Source organism: Myxocyprinus asiaticus, chromosome 48 (genome assembly GCF_019703515.2).
Source record: "Myxocyprinus asiaticus isolate MX2 ecotype Aquarium Trade chromosome 48, UBuf_Myxa_2, whole genome shotgun sequence".
NCBI classification, from domain to species: Eukaryota; Metazoa; Chordata; class Actinopteri; order Cypriniformes; family Catostomidae; genus Myxocyprinus; species Myxocyprinus asiaticus.
In genome coordinates this window covers 9,589,896-9,607,987 of record NC_059391.1, presented here as the reverse complement: position 1 = coordinate 9,607,987, position 18,092 = coordinate 9,589,896, and the positions used below count along the sequence as shown (strand labels likewise).

The 18,092-nt window shown below is 35.6% G+C and overlaps 1 protein-coding gene across 1 annotated transcript; it reads left to right on the top strand.

Annotated features, from left to right (window-relative positions):
• The first annotated feature begins 1,581 nt into the window (after positions 1 to 1,581).
• scamp5a (secretory carrier membrane protein 5a) lies at positions 1,582 to 16,585 on the top strand. Its single transcript, XM_051692991.1, has 7 exons — positions 1,582 to 2,095; positions 4,469 to 4,526; positions 7,407 to 7,526; positions 8,937 to 9,093; positions 9,203 to 9,304; positions 9,781 to 9,898; positions 13,077 to 16,585. Exons 2-7 carry the CDS (start codon positions 4,520 to 4,522, stop codon positions 13,263 to 13,265), a joined length of 693 nt encoding a protein of 230 aa, XP_051548951.1. The 5' UTR covers positions 1,582 to 2,095; positions 4,469 to 4,519; the 3' UTR covers positions 13,266 to 16,585.
• Positions 16,586 to 18,092: the final 1,507 nt, after the last annotated feature.

Sequence of the window (18,092 nt, the reverse complement as noted above, 5' to 3'; positions counted from 1 at the left end):
GGAGCTACCAATAATTAAAGACCTCAAAACAGTTGTGAAATAGGTGCATGGGAATAAACAGCTGTTCAGGGGGCACAGGTGAAGAGCCTCATTTAAGGAAAGGGCCATCCACAATCTTTTTGAAGAACCAGAACTTTCCAGAGAGACCTCTTTCAGGGACGACATGGAGATTTGTTTCCTGGAATTACACGATAAGACATGCCAAAGATTCAGATGTTCGTTTGATGTGTTTTAAGTTGTCTATTTGTTGTATAAAGTTTGAGTGTTTCTGTTAAAATGCTGCTGTTGTTTAAATGATGAATTTAGTCCTATTTTATCAATATTAACATTTCTTATTCGTTTTCTAATTGTTCAATGTACATTTTTGCCAGGCTTTGAAATTGAATTTTTATTTTTTATTTGATATGATTAAAAATACACTACCGGTCAAAAGTTTTGAAACACTTACTCATTCTTTATTATAATTTTTCTTCACATTTTACAATAATAGTAAAGTCATCAAAACTATGGAATAACATAAATGGAACTATGGGAATTATGTTGTGACTAAACAAAATCTAAAATAAATCAAAACTGTGTTATATTTTAGCATCTTCAAAGTAGTCACCCTTTGCCTAGAATTTGCAGACATGTACTCGACATTTTCTCCACCAACTTCTTGAGGTATCACACTGGGATGCTTTTTAAACAGTATTGAAGGAGTTCCCATCTATGTTGGGCACTTATTGGCTGCTTTTTTTTTATTATTTGGTCCAAGTCATCAATTTCAAAAACTTTTTTTTTTAATTTTTATTAAATTTTAGTTTTATAATGAAATAAATGAATATGGTGGCACAATTATATTTTTGTCTACAAAACTCATTTCAAACATTTAAGCATACGCCTTCAGATCAAAAGATTTTTAAGATCATGAGAAACATTTCAGTCAAGTGTTTCAAAACTTTTGACCGGTAGTGTATATGACATTAAATGCCCATGCTTTGTTCTTTTAAGTGCTATTTGTAACATCATGAACATGAAGGAAATCATATTATCTCATATAAAATAGTCAAATAAGGTTCCATTTGTTAACATGAATAACAATGAGCAATACATGTTTTAGCATTTGTTAATCTTGTTTAATATTATTATTTTAACATTTACTAATATAATTTTAAAATTAAAAGTTTTATATGTTAACATTAGTTCATGCACTATGAAATAACAAAGAACAATTGTGTTTATCCATTAACATTACCAAGATGAATAAATAATGGTTAAAAATATAGTTCATTGTCCGTTCATGATACCTACTGCATTAACTAATGTTAACAAATGGAACCTTACAGAAAAGTGTTACCATTAAATGTTTAAGATAGTCATCAAATGGAAATCGATTTAAAAACAGCACGTTTTCAATCTAATAAAGCAAACAAATGTAAGCAATTACGCTTCAAAACTGTAGGTGGCACAAGTATCGATCCGGAAACTAGCTCTGTGACGTATGGCTCTGTGGCTCTGCGGATGGGTATAATACATGTATATCAGGACGGCTGAAAAAGAGGGGCGGGACTGTTGCGCTCTATAGAAGCCAACAAATTACCAGTAGAGACCCAGAAGGAGCAATGAAGTTTCCACCATTATCACCATTAAACCATTAGAATTTCAGTGAGGGTTTCTATTGTTTGTTTGTTTGTTTTTCAGCAGGGTGGATTGGCAATTATGTTATAGCCAGATATTAAAGTGTTGGAATAAATCCATTTTTAAGGACACGAGTGTTGAGGTCATATCCATATGTGTTTTCAGACTTTTGGGTAAGCGCTTCAAAGGCTGCTTCAGTACCGTGGAGAGCGGCCACACGGGCGTGAAGGAATGAAGTATCGCGAGCGCAGAGGCCCCGCCGATCACGAGCTCATTAGCATCATCGCACTCATCCCTCGCCGAACGGATGAACGCGTGTGTATGAGGACTGTGACGTGATTGTTTTTACTCCTGTATCCTGAAATTACATCTCACAATATAACGGAATTGGAAAACATCACCCTTCTTTGCAAGTCCATCGCTCACTCACTCACTCTTGTAAAGGCATCAGATTCGTGGGTGAACGCGCGAGAAGGTAAGGGAATGTTTTCCAGCGCTGATTTTTTCCTCAATCCGTGTGATTCACATCTATGCACTCTGATCAGATTTATAATGTATTGCATGCTGGAAAAAACTTAAATGCATACGATCTTATTGAGCACTAGTGAATAAAACACCTCCACATTCAGCTCCATCGTTTTCCCTTGAAGGGCGCTCAGCGCGACCTCTATACCGCCCGAAAATTAGGCGAAAATGTATTTCGCAAAATCTTAAACTATTTTTGTTTTGTCTTTCAAGACTCATTTTGCGATTTATCTCAATCATGTCCATATAAATGAATGCAGACTAACATTAGGGCAACTATGCATCAGTTTGTACAATGCCCTTCATATTGCAAGGGTTTGGCGACTAAATCTTAGCGTGAGAGGATAGTAATCGCTACGAATAATCGGTTGATAATAATCGCTACGATGAAACGGTTCATTATTTGAACGTTCGAATCATTTTTCATTGTATTACATCAAATATCGTCAATGTGGTAGCTGTATATGTTCAAATCATGGATGATTCTGTAACCAGGCCTCATTAACTTACATTACTTCCTCCTATATTGTATCTTGAAGGATCTAATAATAAACAGTTACAGTTTCATGAAAGAGTATTTGAGGTTTATACATGTAATATTTAGAATCCTGAATGAGAAATGGGTTCATTTGCATTATTAGGGGCGCAACATTTTTGAGTCTGGATCGCTTCCGAAGGCAACAACTGTGAATTGAGTTGTTTTTAGTCAGCATAAGAGCTCATTCTATTTACACCCGATTGTGTTTTTATTTTGCAAAATTTTTACATGCATATCAAAGGACAAACTTGCCTCTGACACTGGAATAGGCTACACACTCTCACGGCGAAATTGTAAGGATTCATACGACTTTTCTAAATTTGGCTAATTCGTATGATATCGTATGACTGCACTCGTATAAATTCGTACGACTTTCACTACAGCCAGTGACGTCGCTGGACATCGTTTCCATCTAATACGCAACAATTACTTGCTTCTGTCACACGTAACAGCTTCCTATCATGTTTATACACTCTACTGAATGGTTAGGTTTTGATAAGGGGTTTGGGTAAGGGCATAATATTAATTAGGGATGTGCGCTACGACTAATTTGACTGTCGTTTAAACGGAAGTTTTGTAACCGACTAGTTGACTAGTCTAAAGAGAAACCAACCTTCAGAAAACAGTAAAAAAAAAAAAAAAAAAAAAAATTATGCGACCCATTTAAAATACTTAATCTATTCCAAATCTGAAGCTAAATTCCACTGAATAGGGGCATTTATCTGCAACGTGCTCGCCTTGAACTATGATCACTGTACATAAAAAAAAGGAGCCATAGGATAGAAAAAACAGGTCTGTGATGTAGCCTGCAATAAACCTAATGTATTCTAAACATGATGTGCACACAGAATAAAGATAGTTTAACACGTTAAGCAGTCGGCACATTGTTGAAAATAGCCTTCTTAATCAGCAGATTAAAAAAATTGCATACCTGGTCTAAAACTGTTATCTTCTAGGCTACTTACTCAAAAGCATAAATTTTTGGATGAGTAAAATTAACACTTCGACATGGTCCGGTGAAAGAGGGGACTTGACTCACCTGAGGTGGCTATCTTGCACTTGAAAAAGCCCGCTCAGTGGAAAAATAACATTCAAGCATGCACAGATGTAAAGAAGACTCAAATGTGAAAACATCCATAGGGACTTTCAAACATTTGGAAAGCCGATTCCTGAACCACTGAAGTGATTTCATAACTACTTTGCTGAGTTAGCTTGTCTAGTGAGAGGACATTTTCCTGCAGCCTGAGGTGAAATTAAACTCTGTATCTGCTCCAGAAATCCTCTTTTTAAATAATATTTGTATTATTAATTCTATTTAAAATATGTTACATTAATATGACAGTAATTTAAGTGCAGCCTCTGTAAAAATATAAAGCCAAACGTAAATGTGTAAAAATTATTATCAGTTTAATGGGGGGAAATATTAACCGACTAGTAATTCCAGTGTCGACAAGCAGCATCAGAACTGTTTAGTCGACTAGTCTCGCACATCCCTAATATTGATAAGCATGTCCTTAAAGCCTTGTCCATGAAACTCGTTCTTACTTCCCCATTAGACATCCGGGCATTTGCACGTGATGAAATCGTACAAATTCATATGAATGAACTCGTACGAAAACAAAATAGCCAACTCGTAAAATATGTACGAATTTTCATGAGACTGGGTTGGAAATAGGCTTTGTTATAATGAGGTTTCAGGCTGTTGTAAGTCTAAACACGTGGACTTCTTTAAGTGTTCAATTGCAGTGTGTGCAATTCAAGCTGTAAAGTGTGTTTTTCTTACAGGGTTTTAATATTAAAGTTTGACTTAGGTGATCCGAAAAAACTCCACTCTCCATGGCAGGTAAGAGTTCTTCACTTTCTTGATTTTCTAAAACCATAACAAAATCTGTTTAGTAGCTTTTCACTCTTTTATCAACATGTAAGCATGGCTGGTAAGAGAAATCCTTACAAAAAGTACTGTGGTGATAGTAAAAATGGTAGTACTATGGTACTTTGATACAAACTAACTATGTTACTGAATTACTACTATATTCACATACCATGGTAATTACATGTATCTTAAAGCTAAAACATGATATAGCCTTGGAACATGTCTAGAACACCAGTATAAAACCATACCCAAATAGCGTACATACAGTATATCTCAGAGATGTCAGTTTTAGATCTTTTCATCTGGAAAGCATCTCCTGATGCATCACCCAGACATCAATTGGATGTGTGTGTTTACATCTGGAAGATGTTTTATTGTTTTTTTACGTTGTTTGCTCATCTGCAATACGTCAATAAGTATGTCTGGATGTCAATAAGACATTCAGCAGATGTCTTTGAGACGTTTATGATTTAGAATGATTGTAAATCTTATCTTTTTAAGATCAGTTTAGCAGATGTTAATTGTGACGCTTTCCAGATTAAAAAAAGATCTAAAACAGACTTCTCGGAGATGTACGTGTGCTTTCAGGGTCACATTCTAATTAACATCTGCTGAACATCTTAAAAAGATCAGATTTACAAATATTCTAAATCATAAACGTCTCAAAGACATCTGCTGAATGTCTTATTGACATCTAAGAGGAAACATCTTATAGATGTTTTGCAGATGAGCAAACAACCTACTAGGGCTGCCCCCTAATAGTCGACCAAACGTTAGTCGATGAGAAGATCTTGATCAACCAAGTTTTGATTGGTCGGTTGGTCACAGAAAAAAAAAAGAACTCCACAGGAAACCGACGAACTTAGGTATTACCGCTGGTTGGACGCTAGGTGGTACGATGGGGTACTGTTCGTTAAGCAGGGTTAGTGTTAAGCCTACACAAAAAAGCAAACTTTGAACTTTATTTAATTTAACAAAAAATTCAAATGAATCTGGAAAACAATTAAGTGCAATTAAAATGTGTGTTGTTCAACATTTGAAAGATGGCTTTACAATAGCTGTCAACATCTCTCTGGCAAAGAGCCTGCATTCTCCACCGGTCAGGTATTTAGTTGTCCGGGAAAATACATCATGTGTGTGAATAAATTTGTTTTGTTCCCTCCTTCACGATTTTATATATATATATATATATATATATATATATATATATATATATATATATATATATATATATATATATATACATATAAAATCGCAATATCCAATTACATCAGCAACCCCCAGGGCTGAGGAATCGGTAAATATACTTGCTTTAGTGATTTTGCATTTAAAATTAAATTAATTTATTTAAAAAACGAAAAACTTAAATCAAATACATTTCTAAATTCAAATTGCACTCCAAACGAAATGAAAATGCAATCAATATAATGAAGTGATCAAAAAAATTATATATATATTTAAGTAGCCTTCCATGTACCATCAGTAATAACTATAATGATGATAATAATCACTGAAATATAAATCATGGTTCGAGGTGAATGTGTTTTTGTATTATTTTATGTTTAATCACAGATGTATAGGCTGCAGAGTTGTGGTCACAATGAACTGCTCTGTGGAAATAAAGCGAACTGAACTCAAAGCACCTCCTGAGCTGAGACGTCTGAGGTCATTTCTCATAGACGATACTGATCTTGCAAAAAAAAAACAAAGACAGAGTGAGAACCCTTTACATACGTGTGTTCCACGAGACTGCACGCCTCCGTACAATCAGCGTGTCATACATGCACATAGACAGCTTTTCTGTCATCTGTTCTTAATAATATAATAAAGCGCGTGTCTGTGTGTCTACGGGCAAATTATTTGTAATATTAATTTGATAATAATAATAGCCTAATAATAATAATAATAATTTAATACATTCATGGGAAAACAAGCCAAATATCGTCTTGACATCGTCAAAGGCATCAGCTATCGGCGATCACTCTGACCTTCGACGATCCTCGAGATTATTGTCTGTCGGCACAACACTAATGTGCATTTCTCTCTATAAATTAATAAAATGTCCAGACAGTCTCCTTGCTGGTTTGTGCGACACATTCAGAATCATTACTTTTGCCGGTGTCGCTGCGGCTCGCTTCGTGTGTGCGCTTGTAAAATGTATATTTTAAATATTTTTAAGTATTTCTCTGTAATGTAGAACAGTGTTAGCAATGTTACTTATAACATTCTTTCTCAGCCCTGGAACTCAAACCATTTTCTGATGCCCCCCCAAAAAATATATTTAAGCAATTAAATTAATATCATAAACATGCGACGACTAGTCGACTAATGGCTTAAACTAACGCCTCCTAGTCGACTAGAAACATTTTTGGTCTGGGGACAGCCCTACAACCTACACTGATAGCACACGAACATAACTCAGACATCTATTTGATATGTGTTTACATCGGGAAGACATATTTTTTTACATTGTTTGCTCATCTGCAATACGTCTATAAGACGTCTCCTCTCGGATGTCAATAAGACACTCAGTAGATGTCTTTGAGACATTTATGATTTAGAATGTTTGTTAATCTGATCTTTTAAAGATGTTTAGCAGATGTTAATTAGAGTATGATGCTTTCCAGATGAAAAGATAAAAAATACACATCTCTGAGATGTATGTGCGCTATCTGGGTAAAAATACGTCTCCTAGATGTTAATACGCATCAAATAGACATCTGGGTAATGTACATGTGCTATCACAATACCATGTCTAAAAAACATGGGAGTACCAAAGTACTTTTTTATTACTTTTTGTTAGTGAACTCGGAGTTTGAAATTGTGGGATGGGGGGTTTTCCCTCCACAGAAAACAATTTCCCCCCTCTTCCACGGTTCATTCCTCTGAAGCCATGCTTTTACCAAGACTTCAACGAGATTCCAGACCAATTCCGGACAATGTGTAAACGGATGTATTACCTTTGGATATGTGAGTCTATAATACATATATTGATTTCTTCTGTTCTGTTTTTGGAGTTTTTCTCACTGTACACTACTTGCTGTTGGTTGTGCTGTGCACACAATGGAGTAGAATACGGTCATGTGGCTTTGTTTGCCATTACAATGTCAACTTTGTTTCCATTGTGAACACTGTGAAAACCTAGGCACACAAAAAGTTGTAAAGACAGGTTTTTGATGTTGATATGTCAGTTCATACAAACGTGGGTTGTCATTTGACTCCTGTGTTATTCGTTTGATGCACTACTGTATATTATTATTGAGTACTACAAGTATTAGATTTACTTTTGTCATGTAGGATGGAATAAGTGTAAATGTTCATAAGAAAAAGATGTTCTGAGATGTGGTAACTATTTCTGGAAATTACTGCAGGTGGTATATCTACTGTATAAGGAACTGAAACCAGTTGGGACTGGAATTTTGCTTAGCAATAAGATTTAAACCAATCTGAATTCGGGGAGTCTCTACTGTGTTTGAAGAGATCTTCTGGCCATAAATAAACGAGGAAAAGGGGTGCTATATTAGTGCTTAAGTAGGATATAAGTAATCTCTGAAGAGTGAGTATATTTGACTGTAGGATTGGACACTTCCAATCTGTGTGTGGGTCTCTAGGATACTGAGTGTAGGTGTCTGAGATACTGAGTAAAAGATCCATCTCAAGTCAGATTTCGAATTTCTATGACAATTGTTTACAAAAGTTCCTTTTTTTGATTAGCACACAAGTTGGGAACTATTTGCAAATGGGTGTGGGAGATGAGAATGTAAGTGTTTATTTTGTTTTTTTTAATAAATACAAAATTGTATAGGTGCCATTAGTTCTAGTATTACCCATACTGTTTATGACATCTTAAATGCAATGTTTTATTCTTAGTCTTAGAGCTCTAGTTAGATTTTTATTAGCTATTCGATTTTAGCCACTGTGTCAAAAATGTGCTTTTGCGCTTTAACCAACACCTGTCCTGTGGCATCAGATGTGGTATTATTACAGTTTAGCTATTCACTTTTCCTGTTTACACATTCAACTACATCCCTAAGTGTGCATCGCAAAGCAAGCTTGCATTCTAAGGGGGCGTTCACACCGAATGTTTTTTGTGTCTGTCCGTGCTGTTTTCCTACAGTATGTAAACATGCACTAAGTGGACATTTTGGACCATTGCGATCTCTGATCTTTTTGCATTTTTTGCATTTTTGATCCAGCTTTTTTAGCGCATGGATGCGTTTGGTGTGAACGGCCCCTACGAATGCAATCAGTGCTTTTTACAATTACATTTACGATTATTAAAAAAAAATTGTTTACCAATGTAAGCTTTAGTTATAGGGTCTTTCACACTTTAAAGTAGCTCTTTTTTGAAAACCTCTTTTTGATTTTTCTTACTCTAAGTAAACAGTGCCACCCTAGCCGTGAACCTGATTGGTTGTCTGGCATGGATGTGCGGTGGGGGCGGGGCAACCAATTTTGGAATGTCTATTCTGTGGCTAATACTGTTCACCCCATGCTCATACGTGTGCTGGTTTAGGCCCATCTACAAGGCCTTCAAGTGAGTTCAGTTTATAACTGTGACTTCCAAGATGTTTTCTAATTGTCTGTTAATTCCAGTCATGTAGTTGCAAACTATCCTAAAGCAGAATGTTTTTTCTTTCTTGCAGGACAGACAGCTCTTTCAACTTTATGGCGTTTTTCTTTGTATTCATGGCACAGGTGGTGATCAGTATCATTCAGGCAGTTGGAATCCCAGGATGGGGAGTGTGGTAAGAAATTTTCTTTGTATTTATGAAATAAAATTAAGGGCAATGTCAATATATTTCAGTTTGTTAGTCCCAGTTGTTATATGTTTGTTGTTGCATTTGATAGATAGATAGATCTCCTTCCTCTTAAAGTTCTTTAATCTAATCTTCAATATACACCATTATATGGTTAATGGCATTTTATTATTCACAATTACCATTGTTTTTCCCTGCTGTCCATTGCCCTATAAGAACAGACATGTGAACCATTTTTGGGTTGTCAACCACTGCTATAATCATTCCAGTTAAGCAAGCTAGTAGAAATTCAAAAGAGTACTGTTGTCTTTTATGTCACAGAATATTAGTAGAGTACATTTAGTATGTTATTTTAAGAATAGATAAAAAAGTTATGTAATGTTCTGAATTTATACAAGCATTAGCTTATTTCCGAGTGCTTTGTTAATGAAGAGAATTTTTGTTCTTCATGTTTTTTATTACAGTGGCTGGCTGGCCACCATCACATTTTTCAGCACTAATATCGGCTCTGCTGTTGTTATGCTGATTCCCACCATCATGTTCACTGCCGTGGCTGTGTTCTCGTTCATTGCCCTCACCAAGGTACCCGTTATTGTTTCTCCATTATTAGTATTTTGAATATACACATCTCATTATAATATTCCCTTTGCTGTTTTTAACAGCATGATGTCTGTTAAATAATAATAATAATAATGTCTTAACAGTATTAATCAATAGTGTTATTTCATATCACTTAATATCACTATAGTTTTTGCTAGACATCAAATGGAGAACATATTGAGACCTTTGCTTAAGTCTCCTGCCTCTCAGATTTTCTCCTGGGTCTCAAATTGTGCTCAGATTTGCAGAAGTTCAAAAAGTCACAGATTTTAATACGAACTCATATGAACATTACTCATCAAATTCTTCCAAGACCAGATTATCTGAGCTATGCCATCCACATACATTTTTATAGATCTATACTGATACTGTATGTCAGCAATTGTCTCATTTGTCTCTATTTTTATTTCTCCTAAAGAGTTTTAGAAGAAACACCTGTGACAAAGTTGATACTTAAAGGGATAGTTGACCCAAAAATGAAAATTCTCTCATTTACTCACCCTCTTGCCATCCTAGATATGCATGACATTCTTTCTTCTGCAGAACACAAATGAAGATTTTAAGAAAAATATCTCAGCTATGTAGGTCCATACCATGCAAGTGAATGGTGATCAGACATTTGTAGCTCCAAAAATCACATAAAGGAAACATAGAAGTAATCCATATGACTCCAGTGTTTAAAGCCATATCTTCAGAAGCAATATAATAGATGTGGGTGAGAAACAAAGGTCTGATCACCATTCACTTGCATTGTATGGACCTACATAGCTGAGATATTCTTCTGAAAATCTTTGTTTGTGTTCAGCAGAGGAAATAAAGTCACACATATGGGATGGCATGAGGGTGAGTAACTGATGAAAGAATTTTCATTTTTGGGTGAACTATCCTTTTAAATATAACTGAAATCACCATTAAGTTTGTATCCTTACCAAGTGTGACGTGATAAAGCAACAAGCAATAGAGCACAACAGTGCTCGTCCACTTTTTCAGCCGTCATGGTTCCGAAAGTATTTTTCCCATTACTTTTTTCCATAGGGATTTCATAAAATCCTTAAAGGTGAAGTGTGTAATTTCTGCGCTACTAGTGGCACCAAATGGAATTACAAAATGTTTCCAAACAACCTTTGGCAACACCCTTTAAGGCCAAAACATGCTCTACATAAGTACATGAACTCAGCAGACACATCTTGCTACGCAAGCTTGATTTCACGCATAGTTGTGTTGTGAAATGTGTCAGAGCGCAATTCATAACCTAACGCAAGTATGCACTGTATTCTCAGCATTGCCGCAAGGGGCGCTACAGCGGATTTTCTTTTTTCAATCAACAACTATCGTGGCAGAGCAGCAATTTGAGAGAGTCTTGCCGGACAAGTTAGACTATACAAACATATTTTTCTGTAGTCTTTTTTGAAAATACAAAAGCACACTCCTCAACTGTCGAAATGTTGACTCCACCACATCCAGTTTTGTGACGCCTAAAAAAACTATTTCGCCCCCTTGTGGTCCAAGGTTTGTAACCACCAGAGTAACGCAAGACCGCACGTAATGTATGTACAACGGGACCACCCGTTAGCCATGCATCGGTGAAGCGCTCGTGTCTGCATTTGGGTGAAGTATGTTTGGGCCTTTAGACTCACACCCTTTCGCACTCTCTGATTCCCTATGAACTAATAGGCAATACTAAATAAAAGGTGATAAATGTTTAATGTCGTAATGAACAAGAACACTGTAACATAAACACACTGGGCAGAAAGCTTGGAAGAGGAATCCAGTAGTCCGATGACATCACTGGATTGAACGGCAGCTGGGTGTGCAGGGAATCGAGCACATGAGGTAGGATGGTTGTTCTGGTACCTAGTAAGTGTAATGACAGTGCCATTTCTGACCATTCTGGCACCCGAGGCGAGATCGCTGTTGTTGACGGGAGGAGGCGGTGGTATATTAGCGACTTGCTCGGCAATCTCGTTATTGGCGCTCCCATTTGCCATGGCGATCTCATCATTGGTGGTGTGTGTGTGTCCTCCACCTTGTAAATGCAACGCCAGTGTTCACTCTTGTTTTACTACTGTGTCTTTTAGCGAGTCTTCAAATTTTGGCTTTAACATCTGTAGACAAAGCAAAATTTTTTTTAGCCATACCCCAAATTCACGCTATAGGCTGATCTAGAAAGGGACGGGTGGAGCTGAGCGGGCCACTCAAAATATAAACATCAATGTTTTGATAGTGGCTGAGAGGCTCAGTGTTAATACTTTTGGGGGAGGTAAACCCACAAATGGCCTACTTATAGTTGTCAATGAACAATAATCTGGAAGAGTAGAATGTATTTTGACATCAAAAAAGTTACACACTTCACCTTAAATAAAAGAATTCTAAGCCATGAACCAAACCAACCAGCTCCGAGGTAAATCCGGATACTACTAGCCTTGATTTGAAGCAAAAATTATTTGAAAATCAGACAAAAAGACAAACATACAAGACTGTGTACTCACAATCTTATATTAGGGAATGAACTAGAATCCACTGAAGCCTAAAACTATTGATTTAAAGTTGTTTATTGTATGTATAGAAAATTAATTTTATTGCAACATATTCAAATATATGACAGGAGTAGTTTGAGTAGTTTGAGAGTTTAGGGAGACCGGTTCAATCGTGTCAGCTAACAGTGCAGTAGCACTTTTGCCGCGCTTTTTTTGCTGCGATTTTCTGATTGGTGAAGATTTCTCTGCTGGATCATGGGAAGTGTAGCTGTTCATCACAAATTCTGCTATTAAATAAGATTGTTTTAAAACAAGGTAGAAATAATGTGGACTGATGGCTTCAACAGAGGCACATACCACCAATCAACAACCTGTAAGTCTGTCTTTAAAGGTCTATAAGTTATCGTTAATAACTATATCTTGTACATGTTAATCTGAGCTTTTGTGCTAACCAGCCGCGACTGCTATAAGAGACGTGCAACAAAACACTTTGTTGGTCTTTTGGTTTCTATTTTTGTCACAATGTCCTGCCACGGTGAAATCTTATTGGTCCAAATTTTGCTCCACATATAGTAGATGTTTATTAAACTAACATCTAACATGTTTTTTTGTGTCCGAATAATTACTTGTCTTGGCTGTCGTTATGAAAGATCAACCTTTGAGAAAAATTTCCTCTGGCTTAGGTTCACAACTTCTACCGTGGCAGTGGGGGCAGCATGAGCAAGGCTCAGGAAGAATGGACCACTGGTGCATGGAAGAACCCTCATGTCCAGCAGGCAGCACAGCAGGCAGCAATGGGGGCTGCACAGGGGGCTGTGCAGGGTCAACAGTACTCCGCTGCCCCAACTTACAACTATAATGAGCCAATGTAGTTCCTTTTCAACCACAGTGGGGGGGGAGGGGACAATAACAGGGTACTTGGGAGGGCGTTACAGAAGGATAAAGTCAATGACTGCTTGAAATTGGGGGAAGGAGAAAGGCAAGCCATATGCGACCAATCGGAATTCAAACAGGTTCTCACTATTACAACAATGCATAAACTTTTACTTAAGAGTGTGCGATAGTTTAAGGAGTTGCTCTTTGGTATTTAGACACCCACCATCCATAGGAAATCATCAGTCTTACCGTGAGGTATTAAGGCAGATTTAATTAATGGTTATGTATTGTTTTTCCACTTATTTTATTTTAAAACGTGGCTGAACTAGAGCACCAATAAGGAAACATTCCAATGCTCACTGTGTTACTATAGTAACTAGATTCTCACTTGTTTTTCAGATTCGTCTGTGTGGTATTTGCAAGCCAGTTATACTGTATTTTTGAGTTGGCTTTTAGTTTTCAAGAACACATTTGGACAATTTAACAAATGCTTCTTTACTCTCACGTCTTACTAGTAAACGTATGTTTTATGCACAGAGAGTGGAGAAAAAAATCAACACTCGAAAATAAATTGACATGCAGTTGAAAAAGTATAACACTTATAAATTGCATCTTTCAATTTTGAGTACAAAGGTCTTACAAAAGTTTTTTTCTTTCCGTTAATTACCTCTTTCCATGTTGTTTCTTTAATTTATGTTAAGGTACTGGGAAAGCCATATGTTTAGGTTGTTTTTAGTTGTGTTTGGATTGTGTTCAAGTTTGTATTTTTAAATGTGCAAATGCATTGTTAATGTTGTTTTGTTACCTCAGGATACAATTGTCAGGTTTGGCTAATGAAATCGATTAGATTAAATATTTGTACATGTTTTACCTTTGTACATTAGTTCAATTTAAACGCTTTTGAATATAGAATAAATCTTTAGCCTGTTCTTAGCCACTGAATCACAACACTGAATGTTCTGAATCACTGAAATCGTAACTGTTTTACGAATTATCCGAGACACTTGACTAAATTTGGTAGTTTCTGTAAATATCAAATTGTATCTTGTATGTGTTTCATTCTCCACTGAACAAGGGGTGAATACCCGCAATTAAACCACACATTTTGTCTCAAGTACAATATAAATGGTATCATATTAATGGTTAATTACTCTTATAGTTTGAATATTTAAGGGATTTTCTATAAATATTTGCAGTCTGGTGCAAGTAACTGCTATGTGAATTTCCTGAATTACAAAAATGTAGAGATTATTTAATTCTGGATTGAGGAAATTGATGTATTTTTTTTATTTTAACAGTGTAATGTATAGCAAAGTGTTCATCTAGATTAATCGTTCAAATTCAACTGAATTTAAAGATTTATGGAAATGAATATGGTCGAGTATGGAATTGGATTACAGTTATATGTTCAGTTGTGCTTATCCACATTTAGAGAGAGATTAAATGGATCATAATTATAGTGTACAGTATCTTGTTATCTATATGTCTTTATCAAGGCAAAATATACCTTCAGTCATTTCAGGAACTGTGAAATGTTCAAAAAGCCCATGTGTGATATTTCTCATGTATGTTTGGGGAGGTTTTTTGTTTTGTTTGTTTATGTAAAAACCTCCCAGATAGCACACGTATATCTCTGATATTTATTATTATTATTATTATTATTATTATTATTATTTATCTTTTCATTTGGTAATCATAACATAACATCTGCTAAAAATATTAAAAGGATCAGATTTACGAACATGCTACATCATAAACATCTCAAAGACATCTGACATTGAATGTCTTCTTGACTTATTGCAGATGAGCAAACAACCTAATAAATACATCCTCTACATATAAACAAATCTTGGTGATGTACGTGTGCTATCTGGGCTGTCTTTGTTACTTTTTCTATAATGTGTATGTATTTGAGTGTAATTGTTTCTCAATGTGATCCATTGCACAATTTTTGTGGGACTTGCTAAGACAGGACATCTTGTTCTAAGCTTTGGATGAAGTTTTGTCCCTAAATAACGTCCATAGTGCTCAGAACGCCCTCAAGTGGTATGGATGTGTGAAACTTTACCTTTATTGTCAGCTAAGAAAACATAGTAGACAGTAGCAATATTGATATCTGTCGTATATTATTCGATGAGAGGGAAGATTATATCAGGTGTGAATGTCATATTTCAGCCGCACCAGCAAAAGCTAAGGTCACTGTCCACTGCCAAGACCCGTAACCTTATTTTGTGCCCTGATGTATATATCCCAACACGGTATAAAGTAGAAACAGCCTTGTTCATACTGTAAAATTAAGTCAGTGGAAAGATGAAAGTAAAGTAACGAAAACAGATAGTTGTCTTTGTATAGTGAGTTGTGTGTGGTGCTTGGTAAATTTGTGAATCGAAACAAACCATGTGTCGTGTACAAAGGCGCCCCGTAGGCCTATGTAAGTAAGTGTTTATGTTAATTCTTTTGTCAAGTCTTCAGTGCAATGTATTATTGACTTGGAGATAAGAACTGCAGTCCAGTCCAGGTTTTATTTTGTCCTATGTTTTATTTTAGTGATTTGTGTTTTTATTTTTTATTATTATTGAATTTCACTTGTTTTACACAAATGCTAATTAAGCCACATTTCCCCGCTAAGTTACTGCGTGTAATGTACTGTACTCTGTACTGTTTTCTGACTAAATCAAGCAAGCTGACTTAAAGCTTAAAAGGGTAGTTCAGCCAAAATTAAAATTCTTACCCCATTTACTCACCCTTTACTTTTTTTCCTAAAGTGGAATACAAATGGAGATTTTAGGCAGAACAAAGTTGTTAGGTTTCATTGTATGGAGAAAAAAAAAGTTGCAATGAAATTTAATGGTGACTAAGGCTGTAAGTACCTAACATTCTGCTTAACATCTACTTTTGTGTTCCAAAGAAGAAGGAAAAAAAGTCATGAGGGTGAGTAAATTATTACAGAATTTTTATTTTTGGGTAAACTCTCATTTTAATAGTTGTGAATTCTGAAAGTGGTTTTTGAATTTTGAGAATTTTTATTTAATTTTGTATTATATATATATATTAGTATCTCCCTGGTGAAGAGTAAACAGATAAAATAACATTATGTGTCTTGGTTCGTTCATGTTTTACATTTCTTGTTATGAATTGCACATTCACCAGTAGATGGCATACAAAGGCTTACTGGATTTCATCTGATCTCAACTAAGAGGCTATTTGGAATTACATCATAGCATGCTACTAATTTTCCAAGAATGGAACACCCGGAAAACCTACTACAACATTTACCAAAATGTGCAGTATATGAAATGAGGAATACTATATTTCACAGTGAAATCCATTCGACTTGACCTTCCGTTTCCAGTAGATGAATGAACCAGAGCAGAGGCTATAAACTCTGACTATAAAATATTTTCTTGACTCATTATTTGGTCATACTGCCGCAAGATACACAAGCCTGGGTTGAAAATGTAAAATAATCATATTTATTTCTGATATGACAAGCGAACGAACTTGCTAATTCAAACATGCAACGTGTTAAGGTCATGTAACAAATGTAGCATATAGCCTACCGTTCAAAATGTGCTGTTGCATAGCCGCCCTATTGCATACTGTTTCACATACTATTTTAAAAATTGTTGGCAGTATACAGTACTGTGCATTACGGAAGCCCTCAACTGCACTGTGAAAAAAAAAAAAAAAAATTCACTTGGTGAATGTTATTTATTTATTTATTTTTTAAAAAATGTTATTTATTTTTTTAAGTGTCTTTGTGCTTTCCTGAGCCTATTGTCCTAAAAAAAATAAAAATAAAAATAAATAAATAAATAAAAACAAAATAAAAGAAATAAAAAAATCTTTTCTCTCTCAAAAATATTTTTTTCTCTCCAAAAAACAAAAAAAAAAACAAAAACAACAACAAAAAAACAAACAAACAAACAAGCAAAAAAAAAAAAAACATTCTCACCCAATTTATTTTTTCCTTCTCAAGAGGAAACACATGAGAAGTTTTTTATTTTATTTATTTTTTTTTTATTTTTCTTTGCTTGCTAGCTAACAATTAGCATGTGGTACCAGCCTCGGCCACCAGGTGCCACTACCAATAAGCATGAAATCTTATGCTTAAGATGACGGATGACAGCTGTGGAACTTAATCTGTTTATTTTTATTGTTGTAAAATACAAAAGGAATGTTTTTCCTTGAATCTTAATCAAGGAAAGAAACATACTGTATATAATGTTTGAGAGTCTACTAATACGTGAGATCCCACAATTATATGAATATACCTTAGGTTACTATGTTTCATATGGCATTTGTTGTGAAGTGTGACAACGGAAGTTCTTTCTGGTGGTTTGATGACATTAACCACCAGGAATATTGATGCTGCTATTGATATTGTGCTTTTTTAATTTGTTGGCCCATGTAAACATGCACTAGATAGATGTCTTTGACCGTTGCGACACCTCTCGCTCTGTTTTCAGTGCTGTGTTTAAAGGGATGACTCCTATTAGAGTTGCCCAATCAATGAACTCTTTGGAGGGACAGGTCAGCTTCAACCACGACACCATGTCGAGTTAAAGGAAGATGCAGAGCTGCTTGAGGAAATGGTGCACGCTTCGTGTTCAATCATCGTCTGGCTTTCTGGTTGACCTTGGTCTGTTAAATGAGGGGAAGTACTGAGAACTTTGCATCTTTTAAATATTGCAACGAAAAAGCCCCTACTTGACCTTAGAGATACAGTGCAATGACATATGAGCACAGGTTACTGTTACCACTGTAAAATCGTGAAACATTTTTTGTAAGGGTGATGATGAGTCATTTTAAAAGACAAACAA